Source organism: Lichenostomus cassidix, chromosome 2, assembly GCF_008360975.1.
Source record: "Lichenostomus cassidix isolate B80296 chromosome 2, HeHo_3.0, whole genome shotgun sequence".
In the NCBI taxonomy this organism is placed as follows: Eukaryota; Metazoa; Chordata; class Aves; order Passeriformes; family Meliphagidae; genus Lichenostomus; species Lichenostomus cassidix.
This window is the reverse complement of record NC_139482.1, coordinates 7717160-7738725: the sequence shown is the minus strand read 5'-3', so window position 1 is coordinate 7738725 and position 21566 is coordinate 7717160. Positions and strand designations below refer to the sequence as shown.

Genomic DNA, 21566 nt, shown 5'->3' with positions numbered 1-21566 from the left:
AGCGGATACTCATTCTGCCAACTTCTACACCAGCAGCTTTTTAAGCAGTCCCCTTCCTCAGATACTGTCTATATTTGAAACAGGTCCTCAAGGTGGTTTTTTGTCTTATAAAGCTCTCATTATATATATATTTGTAATCATAAACACAGCAAAACACCATCTCAGTGTCTCTCTCATCTAACGTAACTCTTTCCACTACATCTTTCAGGGCAATCAGGCACAGTAAAAGCATGAGCTGAAAGCACTGAGAGACAAATTATTCTCTTCCACTGCCTCTACCCAAACAGCTCTGTTTTTAACTACGAACAGGCGATTCTTGAATTTTTGTCTGGCCGTCTAGATTAGATCAATCACTGAAAATTCCACGGAGCAAGAGCCAGCAGAGTCTGACAAAAGATCAGATTTGCATCTAAGAAGTGCATCATATTGCTGCATGGTTTCAACAGCAGTATCTACACCTTGACTGGACTTCAACTTTAGACCTCAAATACTAGTGAGTATTTTAGCTGCAGGGGGAAGGCTTTGACTAAGTTTCTAACCAACCCCTGGTAACCCTGCAAAAGCTATCAAATAGAAGGCATGTCTAAAGGAAAGAAGTAAAATATTATGAAAGCACCTTTATTTACACAGGGTTTTCTTTTCCCCTTCCCTTAAATATTCACAAGCCAAAACTCTTTTTGCACCTGTAAGACATCACAAACCAGAGGGTTTCATGCTAACTGACACATTTCTTGTGGATAAGGAGACAAAACAAAGGTGCAGAAGAAACAGACTTATGGTCTAATAGCAATATTATCTTCATTGAGAACACAGATTGGCACCTCTCAGCATTAAAGAAAGGAAACACCTACTGAAGACTGATTACTATGCCTCTGCTAAGATTTGATAAGAAATAGTCTGTGGTATGTAGGCCAGACTCATGTTTGCAAGTTCAGTAGTTCACAACTTAGATACACCTCTAAATCAAGGCCTTTGCATTACAAAGTATATGCAACTTCTCAAGAACTCAAGTACTTAAACCCTAGACAAATGAGCTTCAAACCTCCTTGCACTACACCTCAAAAGCAGAGTCAGTCACAGGGAAAAGCCTAGAACTCACGGATCCTACAGCTGGCTTTTGTCCACAGCATCCAAAACAAGAAAGCAATAGAACTCTGTATCTGTCTTTTCTACCTCTAATCACAAACACGTTTTTTCTCTGCTAAACTGAATGGCTCCAAGTCTTCATGGTAAATTTTGTATATAAACCCTTGAGGGCAGCAATCAGTGAGAAATTATAAAGCTTTCCCTTCAGTTTCTCTTCAATTTGTACTCACAAATATAAAAGCAAGAGCACTGCTGAAAAACCCAAACATATGCACAAAACCTTACCAGGTAACCAGCATTAAATCCTCCTCATTTTAGTATTAGTTCTGATATCAGCATCACCATAAGCTCTATGCCTTGATCAGATAATTTCTTTTATTCAACCCTAGAGCAGCTGGGAGATGATGAAACTAAAAGGAACAAAAAAATCCTAGGAGGAATTTAAATGCAATAACTGGGAGTTAAAATCTAATCTCTGCTAAATGCCTGCTGTGAGAACCATAAATATTTGCAACCATTTCTTTCCAAACCAAAAAAACGATCCCAGCACATTGGAAGAGCATCTGAGAGCAAAGCCCTCAGGTACAAAACACATAGAACATGTTCATTACTGAAACTTCAAAAGAAAATCATTTCACATAGAAGTCTAGGATGGCAAACAACTACACAATATTTAACTACCAAGCTCAATTATCACCAAATAAAACTGTATAAACTGAATGCTGAACTGTAACAGCGTCAAAGGCATTAGCACACAACATTGGTTTGCACTGATGAAAAATCTGATGGGATTTGTTCCCTGCTGGGGTCTCAAATGACACCATTGGACTTCATTGCTACCATGATGCTTCTGCAAAAGTCTGAGAAGGTAGAAAGCTTTGGACTTTTTAACGAATTTACGTATTTCGGAAATAAAAAAACCTACACAAAGTAATAAAGAAAGGGCATGGGACAAGCTTTGCTTGTTCCTGCAAAAGGAAGGAAGGGAAAGGCAACTTGGATCAACCCCTTTCTTTTCATTACTGTTCTGAACATTTACTGGTTTTGAAGCGACCCAAAGAGGGGAAGCAGAGACAAAATTGCAGCACTGCTTCTCAAGAGAGGTCCATGAGCCAGCAATGTGTGCTCAAGGACTAACAGAGCTGAGCAAGTCAGCCAGACATTAGTTCCTGTTGCAGGCAGCCTGGTTTCAAATGAAGATAAAACCTGGTGGTTTTCGTCAGAAAATAAAAAACAAACGTTACTGCAAAGTGACATGTGCCAACAAGCAGAACGACACAGCCTCAGAAGATGCATTTTAGCAGCAATTCCTTTTTCACTTGTTGAAGACATGACAGTGCAAGGAGAAACACTGAGCCAAATTGAAAAACCTATGTAGTACCACTTAGTGACAAATCACTCCCACCACCACTATCATCCTTTAAACTTCTATGCAAGACAACAACAAATGGCTTTTCCAGGTACGACAATGAAGAAACAAGGTGAGCAAAAAACTTAAAAAGAGTTTTTTAACATCTGGACTCAAAGCGACAAAACCTCAGAACATTACTGACAGGTCACATGCCCATAGGAGAACACTGACATTTTGGATGTAAGGACAGACCATTGCAAAGATGAGTGTACATGTATGCTGTAATTGTAAAGACAATTGTAAAGATGACTGTACACATGCTGACTCCTGATGTTCCCTCATGAGCTGTACAATAAACTGGCACCAAAACACACGGCAAATTACAAGCAAGCAAGTCTACTGAATCTGTAGTGCAGCAGTTACCCCAAATAACATCTAAATCACAGAAGCTAAATTGCTAGCATCTCTTCTACTTAAAATGTCTCACGCCTAGCTCATCTCAAATCAACTTTTGCTTTTCCTAAAGACAATTTCTGTATTGTTAACATTTCGTCAGCTTATATCACATCCCTCCCCCACATTTAAATATGCAGTATCAGAGGGAGGTATTAAAATGTTAAGCCTTCACATGTCAAAATACATTTTTATCTGATTTCTTTCCTACAGTATTTCTCAATGTACAGAGCTGCACTAAATTTTTCAGAGGTGCATGTATTCATCATCATGGCCTGTCTCATAATTTGATATACAAAATGCTGACCCTGGGTAGAATGCCTTAGTCTACCACAGAGACCTGGGACTGATACAAGCTCTGATTTTATACTTCAAATTTCCTCTGAAGTCCTCTGCAGAAAAGTGGCTTTCCATTCTTTGTCTGCAAACCAATGAAGAAAATGTTTTTCTCTTATTGTCGACTCCTTAATTTTTACATTGTAAATAATCCAAATTTACGAGCTCTGGATTTCCAAGTTTTACAAAAGGTCTGCCTTCCTAAAATCTAGCCAGGAAAGAATTCGTTTGAATGAAACTTTTCCATTATTCAGCTAAAGCTGGAGTAATGAAAATGCCTTTTTTTAAGCAGGAGTTTGATTCAGGGGAAAGTATAAAAACTATCATTCAAATTTCAAGTACTGAAAGATAGCAAGCAGTGCCAAAACAAGTTAATTTCAAATACTGTGTGTAAACAAACAAACAATACTCAAAAGATTGGGGTAAAAGGGTTTGATTTACATGGTGAATGTGTTTCAAACCTCTGCTCTGGAAGAGTCTGCAGTTTGACCTGAAACTAGACTAACAAAATGAAGTGATGCCATTCAATGGCTATGACTTTTAAAACCAATTCACTGATATCTATCAAAGCTGTTTTTCATCAGCCTCTCACTATACAGATCTATATATAGTCAGTGTTGTGTTTTGAGCAACATAGAAAGAATTCTGTCAAATATGAGATCACAAATTCCAAAAGCAGAATTTTATGAAGGACTGCTTGAATTTAGCAGAGCCCTCTGCTATAATCATTATGACAGTTTTATGATGAAGATGAAGTTTATTTGCCACCAACATTAGCAGGACAAATTTATTTATAACAAATGCTTTAAAATGTACTGATAAAAATGCCTATTGATACTGTCAGAGCTGCTTACAATTTGACAGATCAAATCTTATTTTCATTCTTAAACCCCATGAAGGAATGGTATCACCAACTTGCATTCTGTAGTGAGCAAATTGATTAATCCCCCTCTATAGAAATCTCAACTCTTGATTACACCTATCAGACGTTAAGCAGCATTATTCTAGAGTGACAACACTTGACAAATTCCCAAACCATTTTTCTCAGCCTTTGTGGCCCTGCTAGCTTGTATTAACCCTGATGAAAAATTAATTTTCCTTATCTTCTGCTAAACCCCAAAATCCAAATCCGCCAAACTGGCAACTCTTTCTGTAAAGGTATTATGAAAACCTCTAAAAGATTAATTGCATGTCTTCAGGTGACATTAAATTAATTTCTGTACTCGTGACAGACATTTGATACTCCGTACTGAGAGGACAGATAACATTGTCAGGATACACAGAAGGACAGTGGTGCAGTGTCCCAGGGCAGCCTCTTATGAATTCTCCTTTCGATAAGGCCATACTTCACTGTCATTGGCACTGTTAGTGATCTTGCAGCCCACAGACCTCACTGCACAGGTTTCTATTAACTACCACAATGCTGTGTCTATCCATGTAATCTTTGTAAAGCTAATTCAAAACCATCCAATAGCAGAGGGATGCGCATGCCGGATAAGGCACTTAGAGGGAATAAACTCAGGCTGATTTGTGTAAAAATAACAGAGAAGCAAAACGTTGTCATCTTTTCTGAGATGCATTACAACTCAAATTCTCTGTAGCACGATGAAGACTTAAATCTTGCAATGAAATCTCAGTCCAAAACTGTATTGTAATTGATTTCTTGTAAGAAAGGAGAAATCCCTTATCTGTTAACAGTTTAAGTCAGTATTTCTAGAAATTAGTACCTTTACAGTATCACAGCAGTTGGGGGAGGGAAACATCCTTTAGGTTATTCAATACATCTTTACTTTCAAAACAAGAGAAATGATTATTCATCAGCTATACACGTTTTCATAGGTAAACCTGTATTTTATTGATACTTCAACTGACTGTAGTAAAAAGGGCATCTACACAGACAGCTGTGATCCCCATGTAACCAAGAAATGTAATGCAAAATACACGTAGAACTAATATATACAAGTATTATTACAATATATACAAATATATTCATCTAATATATACAAGTATTTTCTCACTACAATTATCAGAAATGCGTATTGAAGGCAAACCCCTAATAATGAGCTATTTCTCTTTGACTGGTGCTCCAAATGCTTTACCACTTTGATACAGCTGGCTGACAGACTGGGGACCTGGGAATAGGAAGCCTAATCACTTGCCAAATATCCCACAACCGAGTGACATGACCAAGCACTGTTTCTGAACAGTTGACGATCTGTTTTCAATCTGTCAAATGCCAGTGAGAAACACCTGGAGACCTTTTTTTTTTCAGGCCTTCTAAGACCTTTAAAAGGCTTGCTTTTTTTTTTTTAAGTTCAAGAATAGCAGTAGTTAAGAAAACTGCTCTCCCACCAGGCTAGAAAATGCCACTCTATCAATAGACAACTCGTCATTAACAACTAGTTTAAGACATAATAATGGTCTAGTTTTGACCCCAAGAACACACAGAAATATGCTACATCACACTATGAAAGTGATGAAAGAACAAAAGCATTCTCAGTTTATACCAGAAAACAAGACACTTCTGATGCTGGTCAGTGATTTAAGGGTTATTTTTTCCCAGCCTAAATTTTTTCATATGGGGCGAACCTAACTCAAACAAGAGCACCCAGACTAAGCAATACATAACTAAAATGCAGAAACACTTCTCTTTCTGTGATAAAAAGACATTGCTACACTGCTTCAGTGAGCCGTGATATCTTCTGTGCCTAATGGTGTATGAAAAGTCAGAACAGCAAGAAGAAAATGTCTCGTAGAAAAAGCAGCTAATTCCATTTAATCCCATGTACTAACACAGTTCTTAACTGAAGTATCTCCTCATCTGCCTGAAAGGAGAACTAAGGCATGGAGGACTGGCCAAAGAGAGTCCCAGCTATACCCATTCTGCATGAAGTTTCACTGGGAGTGACAAAAGCACAGCTTGAATCACAATGAATCAGTGTTGAATCATGACTACATGGTTTTTAGTACAACTACCCACCAGCTCATAATTAAAAAAAAAAAAAAAAAAAAAAAAAGGCAAAATCAAGGTTCTGGAATGGACATGTGCAATACTCTCAGAAGTACCTTCATTTTTATGTGTCATCTGCAAAATACATAATGTAGATAAAGAATATTCTGAGCAAAGTTTCCTGGTCTGCTTTTCAGTTGCCAGTCTGAGAGGTATTTTGTACAGGGAATTTTAGCAAAGACTGGATACACAGAGAAAGACCAAAACAAAAAGCTTCTATTGGAAAATATCAGCAATTCAAATCTTGTAAAGGCCCAAAGCTCCTGGAGGAGCACTTCCCAGCTGGACACCAGCTATGGCACAGAAAGCCAGTAGTGGATATCAGAAACCTGTACAACTAGAACCCCCCTTCTTGTGCCATGTCTGGTCTTTCTAGTTCATGTTCCTTGATGCTTAAAACTACTGGCAGTTGAATCCCTCTTGTGTCCTGCCTGAAGGTCCTGGCAAGCCTTGATAAAGAAAACTCCCATTCCCTCCCTCCCTCCCCAAACACTCCTGACTCAAGAACCAAACCTCTGCACTAAAGGTCTATTCCAAGTGGTTAAATCTTTTAACAGAGGGATGTGACTTCTCAAAATCTTAAACTGTACAAATCTGCAAGCTTGCCTCCCAATTTAAGAGACTGCATTTTTGTATGAAAACTGGCTCTTTCTCTTTGTGAAGCCCTTTAGTGGTGTCACAGATGTCTTTATTAGGAAACTTGGCTCCAAGATACTCTGTAACACCAACATCGTATAGATATGAATTCTGCACTGTAACATTTATGATGGCAGAAAAACTCTCCTTTGAGACTTAACACGAGTGACAAGCAACAAATGCTCTGCTTTCTGGGTGTCCAGGAGCAAGCCTCACTGTCCTTCAACACACAATTTAAACGTTTCCTGAGGAAAAGGAGAAACCTGTTCTGCAGTTTACAACAGAAAATACTGCACTTTAGATGTAAGTTATCCATAGCAAAGTTAAATTCAATTTGGGGAAATATGTCTTCCCCCTTTCAAGGAATTTTATTAGAAGCCCATAAAATGAATTATCTGTGTCTGGTTTGGTTGTCATCTTAAGTCTCCCTTGCTAAGTGCGTCCACACGTGTCCTTTTATTTCTTTTTCCCAGTAGCCAAATATGGCCCAAAAAGTACAGCACAGCCCACCTCCTGACCCCTGAGCCATGGAACAGTCTGTCTGTACATGGACAACCCTCACTGGAAGTCTGGGAGGACAGGGTTTATTACTCATTTTCAAATGATCCATGAAAATACACCTTTTTCATAGCCAGAGTATCAACCCCTGCTCTGGGCAGGAACACCTTCCACAAGACCAGGTTGCTCCAAGCCCCAGCCAACCTGGCCTTCAACACTTGCAAGGATGGGACATCCACAGCTTGTCTGGGCACCCTGTTCCAGTGCCTCACCACACTCACAAGAATGAATTTCTTCATAATATCCAATATAAATCTACCCTTATTCAGTTAGAAGCCATTCCCCCTTGTCTATCACTCCATGCTCTTGTAAAAAGTCCCTCTCCAGCTCTCTTGTAGCCCCTTTAGGTACTGGAAGGTGGTGTAAGGTCTCCTTGAAAGCCTTCTCTTCTCCAGCCCCTCAGCCTGTCTTGAGAGGGGAGGTGCTCCAGTCCCCTTACCAACCTTGTGGCTTCCTCTGGACACACACTTCATCAGTTTCTTACAATTAAGAAAATAATGTCCATTTATGAAGTATTTGCAGCGTGAGATCTTGCAGGTTGTGGCAGGCAGAGTCCTCCTTCAACAGCATGTACATTAGTGCTGCTTCAAAGGCCTTGCCCATTTTTCATGGCAGCTGGGCATTCTGCAGACACCATGGCTTCTGCAGCTCTCTCTGCCCACTGCTAGGTGGGCAATATCTATGCCTGCTTCAAACAGTGGGATACAAAAACACCAATGCCATTCTCCTCTTTCTTAAAAGGTTATAGGTGTACAGGCAAGAGTTCTTTTGTCACGGATTGGGAAAGGGCTCCCTTATGAACTTCTCACACAAATGACACAATTCACAGTGTTTGCAATTCCTGACATATTTAGATGAAAGGCGCTATAAAGCTTTCAAGTAAAATAATTTTAATTAAACTTGAACATATACATGCAAGTAGAAACAAGTACAAACATTAAGGAAAGTTGGTTGATAAGGTTACATTATCAAACAAGAACCATCTCAATCAGTATCTTTTTTCCATATTCAGAATTCCATATTCATCTCACACTTCTCAGTTACTTGAAATATGAATGAAGTTGTCCATCTTCCATTTCCACTTTGGTTTTGCAATCCAAGGTCATTTTCTGCGACAGGCTTTTCAAACAAAAGAACTTGCCAGCTCTTTTTCCAAGCTTTTCACATGAAGCATTTCAAGTTTTCAGCAATTAGGATCACTAATAAGATATTGTTTGTAATGCAACAGGGAACACCAAGATTTTTATGTATTTATATCTACATATGTACTTATGAAAAAAACCTCATTGTGCAGACTTCCACAGAGACAAAAATTGTTGTGTTCTTGGTGCAGCATAAGAACCAGCATTTTCAGGCCTTTGGGACAGACACACATCTCTCTGAGCATGGCAGGACATTTTCCGGCTAGAGAGAAATCATCCAACAACAACATAAGATGACATTGATACAGAGATTTTAAGACACTGTAATTTCCCACAGAATCTCCAACTAAACAGAAAACATGTTCAGCACGGATTTCATATGATCTTAAGATATCTAAGGTTATAGGTGGTACAAACCTGTTTTTCCAGGACTAAAACAACTCTGAATATATTGACTTAAGTAATTCAGTTGCATTTGGTACTAGAACTAGTAACAGACAGATTGATCACAGAGAGCCCAAAGAGCACCACAAACAGCCAAGGTGTTAGAAAACTTGACTCATCAAGAGAGAATAAAAGATACTGGAGTTCAGAAACAGTTAAGAGATATTTAGAAAGAGAGGAAAGAGAGACAAGCACAAAGAGAGAGCGAGAGAAATTCTTCCCCATCTCTCTTCAAGTATAAAACAAGTAAGTCAGAAATTCAAAATTACAGCAAGAAAATGTGATTTGGTCACTAAGAAAATTCTCCTAAATGTACACATTTGATACTGGAATAGATGGCCTGGGAAATAATGAAATTTCAGAAAAAGGTTGGACAAATCTCTCAGGAATACTACAGAGTTCACCCCTCCTCCCGCCCCTTCAAGACAAATTATTTCAACAGTCTTTTCACCCTTATTTTCTGTAATTCCATGATCACATTTTGAAGTGAATTATTAGGGTGTTTCTTTCCTACACTCCCACTGACTTTATACTTACAAGTAACTTTAAGATTGACTTTGAGCTCCTCAGCAAGCCAGGCAAGTCTCAGATGTTTTATTATCAAAATACAGAAGTATGAATACTCAGTGAATACACTAAGCTCTTGTATCTGAAAAGGACAACTCTCAGGAAACACCACACAAAACAAAGCACACTGCATCCATCAAAAGATAAGTGGGCCTCCTTGGAAAAAATAAGACCAAGAACAAAACAAAAATAAAACAACAAAAAAACCCTTAAACCACCCAAATAAAACCAATCCAAAACCAAACCAGCAAGAAAAAAAAAATGCAAATCCATGTGCTAAACACTGCCTCATTTTCCAGGAACATAACACTTAAAGGAATAATTAAAATGGAAAACTATTCATTTTACTGCCATTCCTGCATAAATTATATGTGTATTAGTAAGGGATGGGCAAATCAGTATTGGGGGGGAGGTGAAGGGTGGGATTTGTTTAAAAAAAAAAAAAAGGATCACCAGACAAAATCATTACTGACATGTCACCTTGATACATAGACTCAGTCTAACGTACTGGAAATGCTGAGTCATTTCCTACTTTCATTTTCCTGATGCACAAGAAGTCATAAATTAAGGCATCCTGTGCATCAGGAAAACTGGACGAGTTAAAATATTCTTGGAATTCACATGGTAATTCCTTCAATTCCAAAAGTAAAATCTTCTCACAAGAGAATGTTGTGGAAATACATGAAACACCATTTTACCTTCTAAGGACCAAGGGATGCTTCTACCAGAAAGTCAGAGATCTTCAGCAGCACTGCTGTGCCCAGCAACACAAACAGACAAAAGCTCAGCCTGGTTAAAGACAGTGCCCTCAGGAAAAGAACCCATTCTCTTCTGACAGTATTTGTACTCCACAGTTCTCACCAACACACTACACTCCTTAACTGTTGCACAAAAAAAAACATCACCAGCAACACCAAACCATTTAATCCTGGTTCTGCAGATGGTCCTACTACATTAGTGACAGCTCTTGTTACCAGTTTCTGGTTTAGGCCAATTTGGTCTCAAGAGTTAGTACAGCTCTGGGCTTGAGCAGCTCCTTCAACTGAGAGCTCTCTCCAGTGGTGTTGGAACAGGATGGACTTGCCAGGTCTTTACCAACAGGAGCCCAGTGAGCTTCAAAAGGGAACCTGCACTGTGTCTAATCATGAGCCACCTCACTGGTGCAAGTGTATTTAAAACATTTCTGCACACAAGAGCCTGAGAAAGGGGAAAGGGAACAAGGGATTAGATGGAGAGCAAGGGCAGGGGTGCTTAGCTGCAGGATTGAGTCAGTGCACACAGGTAAGAGATACCAGCCAACCCTTTGGCCAAAAGTAGGGAATTAGAGGAAGCATTACTACATGCTAAGGAGAATGGCTAGAGAAAATGAGATCTGGCTTTTGCTTTATATTTAGTGCTTAGGCAAAAGTTGTGAAAATAAATAAATAAAACATGTGGCAGGACTAAAGCAGTGGAAGCTAAGTATGATCTCCAGTCATGATAGTATTCACAGTACAAGCACCTTTTAACTCTTCTTTTAAATCCTGTCAAAAATGGACTAGAAGATTGTCTGTCCTGCTGCTCAATTTATATTTTTTTCCTTGTGTGGTCAAAGAAATAAAGTCACAGATTCAGCCTGTCACTAACTGATTAAAAATTAATCAACTATCTTGATCAGTGTTAACAGCTAATTGCAATGCTTGCTTTCACTCTCCTGCAGTTGGAAGGAAACTTAAAATGTCCATGGCAACATGAAAACAGTGACAAAGGCTACATGTAAAGAACCTGCTTCACTTTGCTGAAACTTCAGTATCTGAAAGTTAAGGAGGACAGAGTAAATCTGCTTCTGTGCGCAATGAAAGACCAGTTACACATGCATTTGATGAAGCTAATTGCTCTTGCTTACTATGAGACTTATCTGAAACAAATCATTTATGGTCTTCTGAAATAGAGCACTGTGATAAAAACTATTTCATTGTGAATGCTGCTGTGGGCACTGATAACCATTTGTTACGAGGAGCTGTATACAGTTGTGACTGGCATTGTTTTGTTTCACCACATAATAAAAGAAGTTGTGCATGACTGCTTTATTCAATTATGCATGAATCACAAACCTGTCATACCTCTTGCAGGCCACTGGGATTCCTGCAGACATACTTATATAAAAATATTTTTAGCTCAACAGGATTAATTTCTTTCAGCTTCTTCTACTTAATTCTTCTGTACTTAAGTTACTGTGTATGAGGAATTAGAGCTGACAACAACCTGATGTGCAGGATGTCTATGTAGACAATAACGCCCTCTATGTTAATGTCTGGCAAGACCACATAGTCATTATGCAATTTGCAATTTTGAGTGTATTCAAGTTTTATGAGCTGTAGAAAAACATTAATAAAAAGTAGTTAAGACTTTGGTATTTCAACTTCCTCCCCATTTCTACGGAATAAAGTCAAGGCCTTGTTCAGTCCCTATCACATACTGTTTTGTTTTCCCTAAATAATGCTCCAAATAATTTAAAAGCATTCTTCCAGAAAAACACCTCCAATGTGCTGCTACATGACATCATTCCTTCCTCCTCAACATTAACCCAAGGACAGACTTCACAGCACTGACAACTTGATCTCGCTATGTCCCCTCATCTTAGCTTCTTTAGAGCCCTAACAAATTAACTTGTCCTTTCACTAAGACAGAAGAAATTTGGTCAAGAGACTTTCTAACCAAAACCCCAGATTTTAAATAGGCACACTGTCCTCAAGACCATCATTGTGAGTCCTCCACACCAGCGCTCAAGGGACACACTGCAGATAATAGACCCCTCATCAAGAGATAAGGAAATCTCATTTAGATGCAGAAGTGAAATGGTAACGTTTTAAACTCAGCCTCCAACAGAAAACATCCTCCTCCAACACACTGCTTAAATTAGTTTCATAACATGCTTCCCAAGAAAATAAAAACAATCTTCCCTTGAGTACAGAAACCATACTAATACCAACATCTGCACACAACTAAATTAGGTGGCTTCACCAACCTAATAAGCAGGTCCTTTTTAGCCAAATCTTAATTAAATACAGCCACTCGAATTCTTTTCTCTGAGCAATTATCAGACCTATCAACCTTAAGCAAAAGGAGGTCTACTGAGCAGTCTTTCAGACTACAAGTAACAATTTCAAACTTAAAAGAAAGGAGTATTTTTTCAATGTGATTTCACTGTTAACTGCCTGGCAGTAAAGCGTTACAGGAAACACTAATTTTTTAATAACTGCCAATAAATTACAGCTCTGAAAATATAATATATGGACTATTAGGTATGCTAAACCTCTTACTTCCCTCACCAGCTCAGGCCCATTTTTTATTTTGGGATTACACAGAGTCAAACACACAGAAATAAACCACGAGGAGACACATAGATGAGATGAGCCTTGTAAACTTACCCCTCCTGACAACTTAATCACCCTGACTTTGCTGCCGACATGGGGCCCATCACTACCACTGTTTGTCCGCTGCATGACAGTCCTTTTCACCCCTGGCTTCTGCTCCTGGGGCCTCGCTGGGACAGAGGCCACTCGAGCCGCCTGTGGCGTGGGCAGCGCCGCCGCAGCAGGTTTGCTCTGTAACGCTTTCTGTGGCGCCTGAGGCTGACTCGGAGGGACTGTTCTAGTTTGCCTCAGCTGCTTCACTGGCTTCATCTGCTGTCCTTGGTACGGCCCGTCCCCTGCGCCCTGGGGGAAATCTGTGGGTTTGGGGTGGATGTTTGGAGCTACCGCGTCTTGCTTTCGGACAAGGAGTCTGTTTTTCATGTTGTGCCTGGTCTGCAAGCCAGAGTGGGGGATGTAAGGGCTGCCGTTGGTGGGGAACTCGGAGGAGTCCTCCTCGTGCTGCATGAAGGGCTGCTGGGAGCAAGGCTGCTGCTGCTGCTGCTGCTGCTGGGCAAGTCTCTCCAGCAACTCTCTCTTCCTGGCCCCAGCCTGCTGCTGCCGTCTCAGCTCCTTCTGCTTCAGGATCTCCTCTCTTAAGCGCTTCTGTTCCTCTATCTTCAAACGATACAACCGAGTTTCTTCATCTTCGTCTGGATACTACAAAGGAAACGACAAATGAATTTATAAAATTCTAAATAGATGCCCGGCTTGGTCAAAATGACATGAAATTGTTTCAGATGTTGTAAAGCTGTAACTCTTGAAAAGATTTTTGAATTTTCCCTGATACCAGAGCAAGGTTATTAGTGGAGTGTATCTGCTGCTAAGGTTTATTTGCTATTCATTACAGACAAACAGCTCAAATCTGGTTTAGGACTTAGATATACTTCCTAGACAGAAAAGCTTTAATACCACTCGAGAAATCTGATTCGAATACTAAAAAAAAATAATAATAAAGTTTTACAAATTGGAACTAATTTAAAAGTTTCCAAAACCAATTAAACTATTAATATAATTCAAGATATCAAAATATGTTTCAAATAGAAGGTAACAATACAGAGGCAACCCACTGTCACATAGGTTTTATCTTGCTCTTTTCTGACAAAGTAACAAAAGGTAGAGTGGTAAATGACCTGAAAGGCCCTGATTAGAACTATTGATTTTTCTCACAGAATTTTCAGCCTGATCTCAAACTCATTTGTCACACAATAATTGGTTATAATGAACAGCACAAGTCAATCTCTCTGACCTTGAACTCATGCACTCTCTTCAGAATCAAAATGTTGCCAAATGCAGTGTTGGAATATTAATGGTATATAGAGAATGCCTTTAATATTCCAGCCCTGGGCCCCTCTGGAAGTACTACACACCATCAAATAACCTTTCTAAAGATTCTTCAACTCTGGCAGAACAGGTTCTTATGAAAAGCTGTATAAAAATGGACAAGGGTCAAGGAAATGCAGATTTGCATCATCCTGGAAAAGAAATCAAATGGCTCTTGCAATAAAATCATATATATTTTTCAAATTAGGAAGCATACTTTTTTTATTGTATTATTTCTCTCTTTGCAACCATTTGAAATATTAAGTTACACTTACAGAGAATGCTTACAAATGGTAATGAGCACAACATTCTACTCAAGATGTATTATAATCACCCCTTACAAAAGTATCTCCAAGTAACAATACTTTGCATGCTGGTAAATTAATGCATAAAGAGCATTAAAATATTTCTCAAAAATTGGGAATCCTTGATGAACCTTTATCTTGCAGCAACACAGTGCAAACTGTTGTCAACACAACTGCCATTTTTTGAAAAAGTGACCCAAATGTGTGACTTCGGTTGTTTGGTTTTTTTATATTCAACTGCTTTAAATCCTAGTGTACCCTAGAACCTACCCAGTCCAAGGAAAAAAAAACAGCAGAACAGATTCAGCCATAATGTTGGTTCATGGATGTGAAAGTCCAGCAGAGTCAGATTTGCACTCACAGCACTCAGATGCACAAATCCTGAATGCTTGTTTCCTTCAGCTGTAGCTGCTTCTTCCCTGAGCAGGTATTGACAGGGATTATTCTCACAGTTACTAAAAACCAGCACATTGTCTCAAATTAGAAGTCTAATTAGAAACTTCTAATTAGTAGTCTAATTAGAAGCCTAAACAATGGCTAAATAAGACTCTAACAAAATTAAATTTTTAAAATTTATGATTATTTTTTAAATATGGGCTGTAGTTCAGGGATGAGGTCTAACACAGTCCTTTGCATGAGAATGCTACATCTACCAAGAAGGTCTTAACTTTATCTATACTTCATGGAGTATGATGATGGTGATTAATAGTCACTAGGACAACCTAATTGCAGGTCTGTGTTGATAGATGGTACAGAAACATACTTCTACAGGAGGAAACCCAAATATTTCATCTTGTATTGACAGCTGGAGATGCTGGATTGTTGCAAAAAAATAGAATATGACCCTTGAGAAATACAGTGAAAGATTAGCACCCTTAAGAATAGTTTGCAAAGGGTGGGAAAACAGGTAAACTCCAGCTTGGAGGAGGATGTGCTATTATGCAGATCCTGACGCAATTAATAAAATTTCCAGTCATTTTCAGAGGTACTAAGCATCACAGCTACTACAATTGTCCAGAGAGAAAACTTGTTTCATTTAACTGAATAAATTAGTTTATTTACCTGCTTTGGTTTAATCATAATATTCTACAATTTATCTAAATAAGCCTGATGGATGCCATGAGCCAATACCAAGTTTACTTTTGGAGGTAGCCCTGTAATTTTTTTTTTCCCCTTATGTTCGATTGGAACACTGCAGCACAAGTTTGCAGGAGACCACCACTTCTACCAGTGCCCTTTATTATCAGATTTGGCTGCTCTTTTTATCACCTAACAAGCTGTGAAGGCCTTGAAAGATGTAGATCACAATGTGGTAAGCTCAGAACACCAACTCAAAGGTTACACACAGCAGCACAGAGATGTGTACTTTGCAGCTTGCCTAAATCAGTCCTGCCAGCAGACAAGGATGAACATCCCGAGGGACTCTGGCTAATACATCTCTGCAACAGCCCCTGGACAGATACACTGATTGCAACTATGCCAGCATCAGACACAGAAAGATGACTGACAAACTCTATTACCAACACATATGCAGTTAGAAGAATGCTTAGTAGAATATTCAGGCAACTTGATCTCCAATATAATCCGAAACCTTTCTTTCTGGAACTTAACTCAGGAAATTAGCAATGACCCTAAGCAGTCAATCCCTTCTTAAAGGGGAAGCTTGAAAATCAAGGGCCAAGAGCCCAGAGGTTACATGACAACTGCAGATCAGTCTGTTAACAGGCTAGACGTAGACCTAAATCCTTCATAAGCAAGTCACTACTACTGTTAAATTCTCAATAAAACACCCTCACAGCTAGAGGAAGACCAGAAAATATAAAGGCCTTGTGATGATTAACAAAATATCTGCATTAGAAGTCAGATTTAACTGAAATTAGTTGTACAATTTCAGTATAGACTGAAAAGGACAGCAGACTCCTTACCAGGATGAAAACAAGGGCAGTGAAATCCCCTTGTCCTCAGCTTTAAGAGCACCATATATAGACCACCCTAGAGAATGGGGGGAAATATGTGATGTATAGTACAGATAAATGACCTATAGTATGTAATAAGGACATTCAGCATAGGGAACAGGCAAGACAGGGTCAAGATGAACACAGGACACAATGCCTATTGCTAATGATTTTCATCCCATTAGTTTAATAAGACCAGTATAGATTTCTCCAACAAACAAGAGGACTGCCAAGGAAAAAAAAGAAAAAAAGCAAGGCAAGCATTTTGCCTACAGAATCAACTGAGAGAAAGTACATATCCTTCAAAATTCAAATCATTATAATTTTCACATTCTGTGTCTGGAAGCAATACTATTTGTAGGTGAAAAGGCAGAAAAACAAAAAGGAGCTTTTTCCCCACATAAACTATTAATGCTTCACATGTTTTGTATAGAAAACTCCACAACATGAAGAAATGGTACATTGTACATGGCTGCTCCTTTTACAGGAGGCTACACAGTACAAAAGGCTAGAGATGCACTTGGTTTTGTGAAGGTGGCTTTTTTCTGCCAGGTTTTGAGGTTTTCTTTTTTTTTTTTTTTTTTTAAAGTGGAAATTCTCATCCATCTTTGAACAGCTTGAACACCATGTATTTCACTGAGGTTTGAAGGAAGACTGAGATACAGCTATAAGTTTATCTTCTTTCTTAAGGTCCAAGGCAGCTTTTATGGAAAGTGCCAAAAGAAAATGACACAGGCTGCTTTTCTGAATCTAGCTGAAGAGCACCAGCAGGAAAAGCAGCAGTCCTATAGCCTCCTTCAGAGGAACCTAGAATGGCACTGTTGACTTAGGAAAAGAGATTAAAGACACACTCTAGAAAAAGGGATTAAACTTTCTATTGAAATTTAAGTCCTAGTATCAGTAGCTTGCTTTTTGTATGGGGAATTAAAATAAAGAAAAAAAAAAAACCCATGCCTTTTCAGAGGTCTGTAGGATTAACTGCCAATTAATAGAATTAAATGCTGAGTCATAAGAACCAGATACTGTTAATGTTCTGGTTGGTTCCCAAGGAACAAAGAAGGAATCATGCAACCAGGCTCACTTGTGTCTCTCAGTAAAATCGGTGCAAGAACAGAGCAACCAAAATGGTTTGATCTGTGGCATAAGCAAGAATCTATTCAGCAGGCTTGTCTTTTTTTTTTTAAGCTGTAGCATCAAAAACATAAGAAGCTAGAAAAATTTGTCCAAAATTCATGCCAAGTCTTTGCAAAAGGTAGGGTCAGATCCAAACTGCATCATTTGGCTGCTTGTGTTCAAACCCACAAAATCTCTTAAATAAAGAAACTGTGTATGTATATGTACCTACATATACACATTGTACATTCCTCATTGCTGATACCATCAGCTCCTGAACCCAAAGAAGGTTTCAGACACCCTACAAAGCATGCAATCTTCAGACTTGCGCTGTACACCTTGGACAAACACAGAGATAGAGAGTGAAGAACAAGGTTACAAGTTACTCCAAGAAGCACACTGCTCTCTTGCCAACTTCCAACTGGAAACAAAAACTGTGATAAGACTCTTCTAAGCACAAGACAGGAGGCACCTTTACAAAATTTTGGAAGACAAGTTATTTAAACTGGAGAAAATTCAAATTTAGACATTTTCAATTCTTTAGGTAGTTCATTTCCAAAAAAGATTAAAATATTCAGATACATTTGATCTAGTAATTTAATTCAGCAACTCTTTTCCATATTGCAAGTCTTGCAACATAAAATCCAATAACTTAATTTCACAACTTCCTGGATTTGGAAGAATGGAATACTGAAGGTTTTATTTCAGTACATCAAGGACATTAACCCCCAATATAAGTACTAACATCAGTACACCTATGCTTATGCAGTGCTCTACTAATTTCCATCCTGTTCTGAGCTCTAATATCCATTTCTCCTAAAGACACATCACCTTTCTCCATTCTCCCTCCTTTCTAAACTCAAAAATGCTTAATACTGCCTTAATTCCTCCTATCCTAAGCTGACTTCAACAGGAGCAGAATTAGGCCCACATAATCCAGACTTTCCTATTTCAATGACAAAATGATGTTTCAGACTGAGGATATACAAATTCATATCCTGGGGAGTAAGAGCTATTCTGAACAGGCATTTAGGGTCAGTATTTTGTAGCCTCCCAGGAATAGGAACACATGCATTCCATCAGTATACAGTTTTTAATCTTCTAGTCACACAGCAAACCTTTCAAATATCTATATTTAGGGTGAGCAAAACCTCTAACAGCCAATATTGCTATTTTCTTTTTGGTGCTTCCTGAATGATAGGCTACTCATAAATACAGCCACTGACTCTTTAGAAGAAAGATGCAAAGAAAAGTCTTAATTTTCCAGTTGAAGACACTTGCAAAATAACCTGCCCAATTCAGTTATGTGCCATACAGCTAGAAAAGGTGACAGAACTTAACTCTTTCTCATCATCACTGAAAGAGAGAACTGGATGAAGTCGGTATAATTACAAGAAAAACACACAAAAACACCCAGGAAAACATTACAATCTGCCTAAGGAGAGATACTTGCATAAAACAGGTAGCAAATTGTTTTCAATGACAGTTTTGACAGAGAAATAAAAAGAAGGCTTTATCTGTATAACATCAAGAATTCACACAAGTAAGATTAGTTGGTTTGATAACCACAGCTTAGAGTATGTTTAAAATGTAAAATGGAGCAAACAAAATGAGTGCTTTGGGTTTTTTTGTTTATTTAGTTTTCAAGTTAATTTAATTAAAATATTGTTATCCTTTTCTAAATACTGCTAGAGATATTTTGGTACTAATGCCTTAATTTTCATATGACTATGCTATGCAATAACTTCAAGATGTTTTAGATGGGGAGGCCTGTGGCTGATTTTTCAAGACTTACCTCACTAATGGCCTGAAAGAGAGAGGCTTCTCTATGAGGCACTGCATTTTCTGTGACTGAGATTATTCCAAGAGACTGAATTGAGGGGAGATTATTTAAATAATTTTTTTAAAAAAGGTGAAAATTAAAAGCTAAAAAAGGATTTTTTCCCATTTCCATTGAAAAGCAAGTGCACAGGACATCAAACACTGATAGCTTTGGACTTCTTTTGTGCCTCTTTTGTGAAAATTAGTTACAACCATCCCTAATTCAAGAACAAGATGAAAAGCTAATCACGAGCAGCTTAAAAGCAAGACAGCATTATCACAATTAAAGCTTTCAAAAGTTGTTGAAGAAAACCTGGTCCTTGAGACAAGATTCATGGTTAACTGCAACTATAAAGATTTACAGTTCTGCACAGAATAGCCTGACAAAGCACACAGGGTGCATTTAGCCATCATGCTCAGGATTAAGAGCACCATCAGTTCCATCCAAGGCACTCTCTCAAACTAACACACAGAGCCTCCTCTAGCTTCCAGGAGATCTGTGCAGGGAAATGGTCATGTGTTCACACAACACAATCCAGTGGAGCTGAAAACAGTAGCATCTCATTTTCTCAATTGTGCAGAGCAAATAGCATCTTTTTCTACAAAATGGAAAACTTAAAAGCATCTCCTATTTTCCTTCACACAAAAAAGTTCCATAAAAGATTTTCTTTTTCAGGAACAAGCTCCTCCAAGGACAGAACAGCTATGATGTCTTGCATGAATGCTCAAGGCCCAAGTAGAGACTGAACAGCTTAAAGGAAAACAGCATGAGGAAGACAGCTCTCCAAATAACTTTTTTTTTCCTTTGAGCCACACAGCATCATGCAAAATGACTGAGACTTTCAGACTTAGAAGAATATGACCACCTGAAAATAAAATAAATTATAATTCTCTAAGACAAAAATGGCCAAAATGAGGAGGCTTACATCATTGATCACCTTGACTCAAATTCTGCTTTTTCCAAGTAGAAATGACTACTCCTCCTGCAAAACAGATTCACCACAGCCTCACCAACCTTCCAGACCTTTTATGTCAATGGAGACTGTTTCTGCTATTGCAATTAAACAGAAAAGTGCAATTCAGAAGAGAGGCCTCTAGTGGCACCAAAAAATATTTGGTGGATGATACATTAAGTGTGCTTTCAGTTCATAAATCAGACTAGAAAAGTTTTTAAAAGGTGGGATCTTTGTTTCTTGAAGTTTGGTCTTTGGTTTATGAACAATCAAAAAAAAAAAAATCCCTTACCTCAGGTTCAGATTTTCCTTCTGCCTTTGCCTGGCCCACTGGTGTGACTGCTTTAGCTTTCATCTCAGGCCTTCCCTGGGAGTTCCCACCACCAGTGACAGACTTGGTGGCAGACACTGTGCTGGTGATGGATTTGACCTGAGCAGCTGGGGTGGAGTTTCTCCTGTTGTTGCTCATCTCCATGGCGTGGGATGGGGCTATCGGCAACTCGCGCAAGTTGCTGTTCCTGGGAGCTGTTGACTGGAGCTGCTGATTCGAACGCTTGACAATGTTCTGTGATGGGGTATTCTGGAAAGAAGAAAGGAAAAAAATTGCTGACATCCATCATAAACGAGGCTGAGGTGGTTTTGGTTTCACATTTTCCTGATTTAGTTTAAGTTTAGGAAAACAAGCTTTATGAAGAGGCACAGTATTTTTAATGTCAGACAAAAACCCCAGAAATGAGAACATTTTAATAACCTCTTTTTTCTAATTAAAACCAAAACTTAATCTCACTTGTTTAATGTCATTCTCAGAAATTAGCTTGACTGTGTCATTTACATTCCTAATCAAAGCAATTATGCTCAACTATAGCTATATTGTCTTGAGCACTGCTACAGACTGTTGTGCTACCCAACATACCAAACAGCAGAATATGCTGCATGGAAGGAAACTCACAAGACAAGAGAGGCACTAACTGAACCAGAAAACTGATTAACAGTGATACAGAGAGGCCTTCAAATTGAAAGAGTGTCAGAGAACTGGGCTCCCACACAATCACAGACTACCAGCAGTTGAAAAGTCTTAATAAGCAAACCTGCCTTTCGCAACCCTTTCATTGCTAGTTCTT

The 21566-nt window shown here is 38.6% G+C and overlaps 1 protein-coding gene across 5 annotated transcripts in view; it reads right to left on the bottom strand.

Moving 5' to 3' along the window:
• The window catches only part of RBM33 (RNA binding motif protein 33), a 100578-nt gene that overhangs the window by 20446 nt on the left and 58566 nt on the right, over positions 1-21566 (bottom strand). For 4 of the 5 annotated variants that reach the window (XM_085050267.1, XM_085050268.1, XM_085050270.1 and 1 more), the window contains exons 14-15: positions 20738-21025; positions 12994-13635 (exon numbers count right to left, since the gene is read on the bottom strand). In XM_085050267.1, the coding sequence (XP_084906393.1) occupies positions 12994-13635; positions 20738-21025 (930 nt within the window). Of the gene's footprint in view, positions 1-8303; positions 8835-12993; positions 13636-20737; positions 21026-21566 lie in introns of those variants that run through there. The other variant, XM_085050271.1, reaches the window with a different exon arrangement.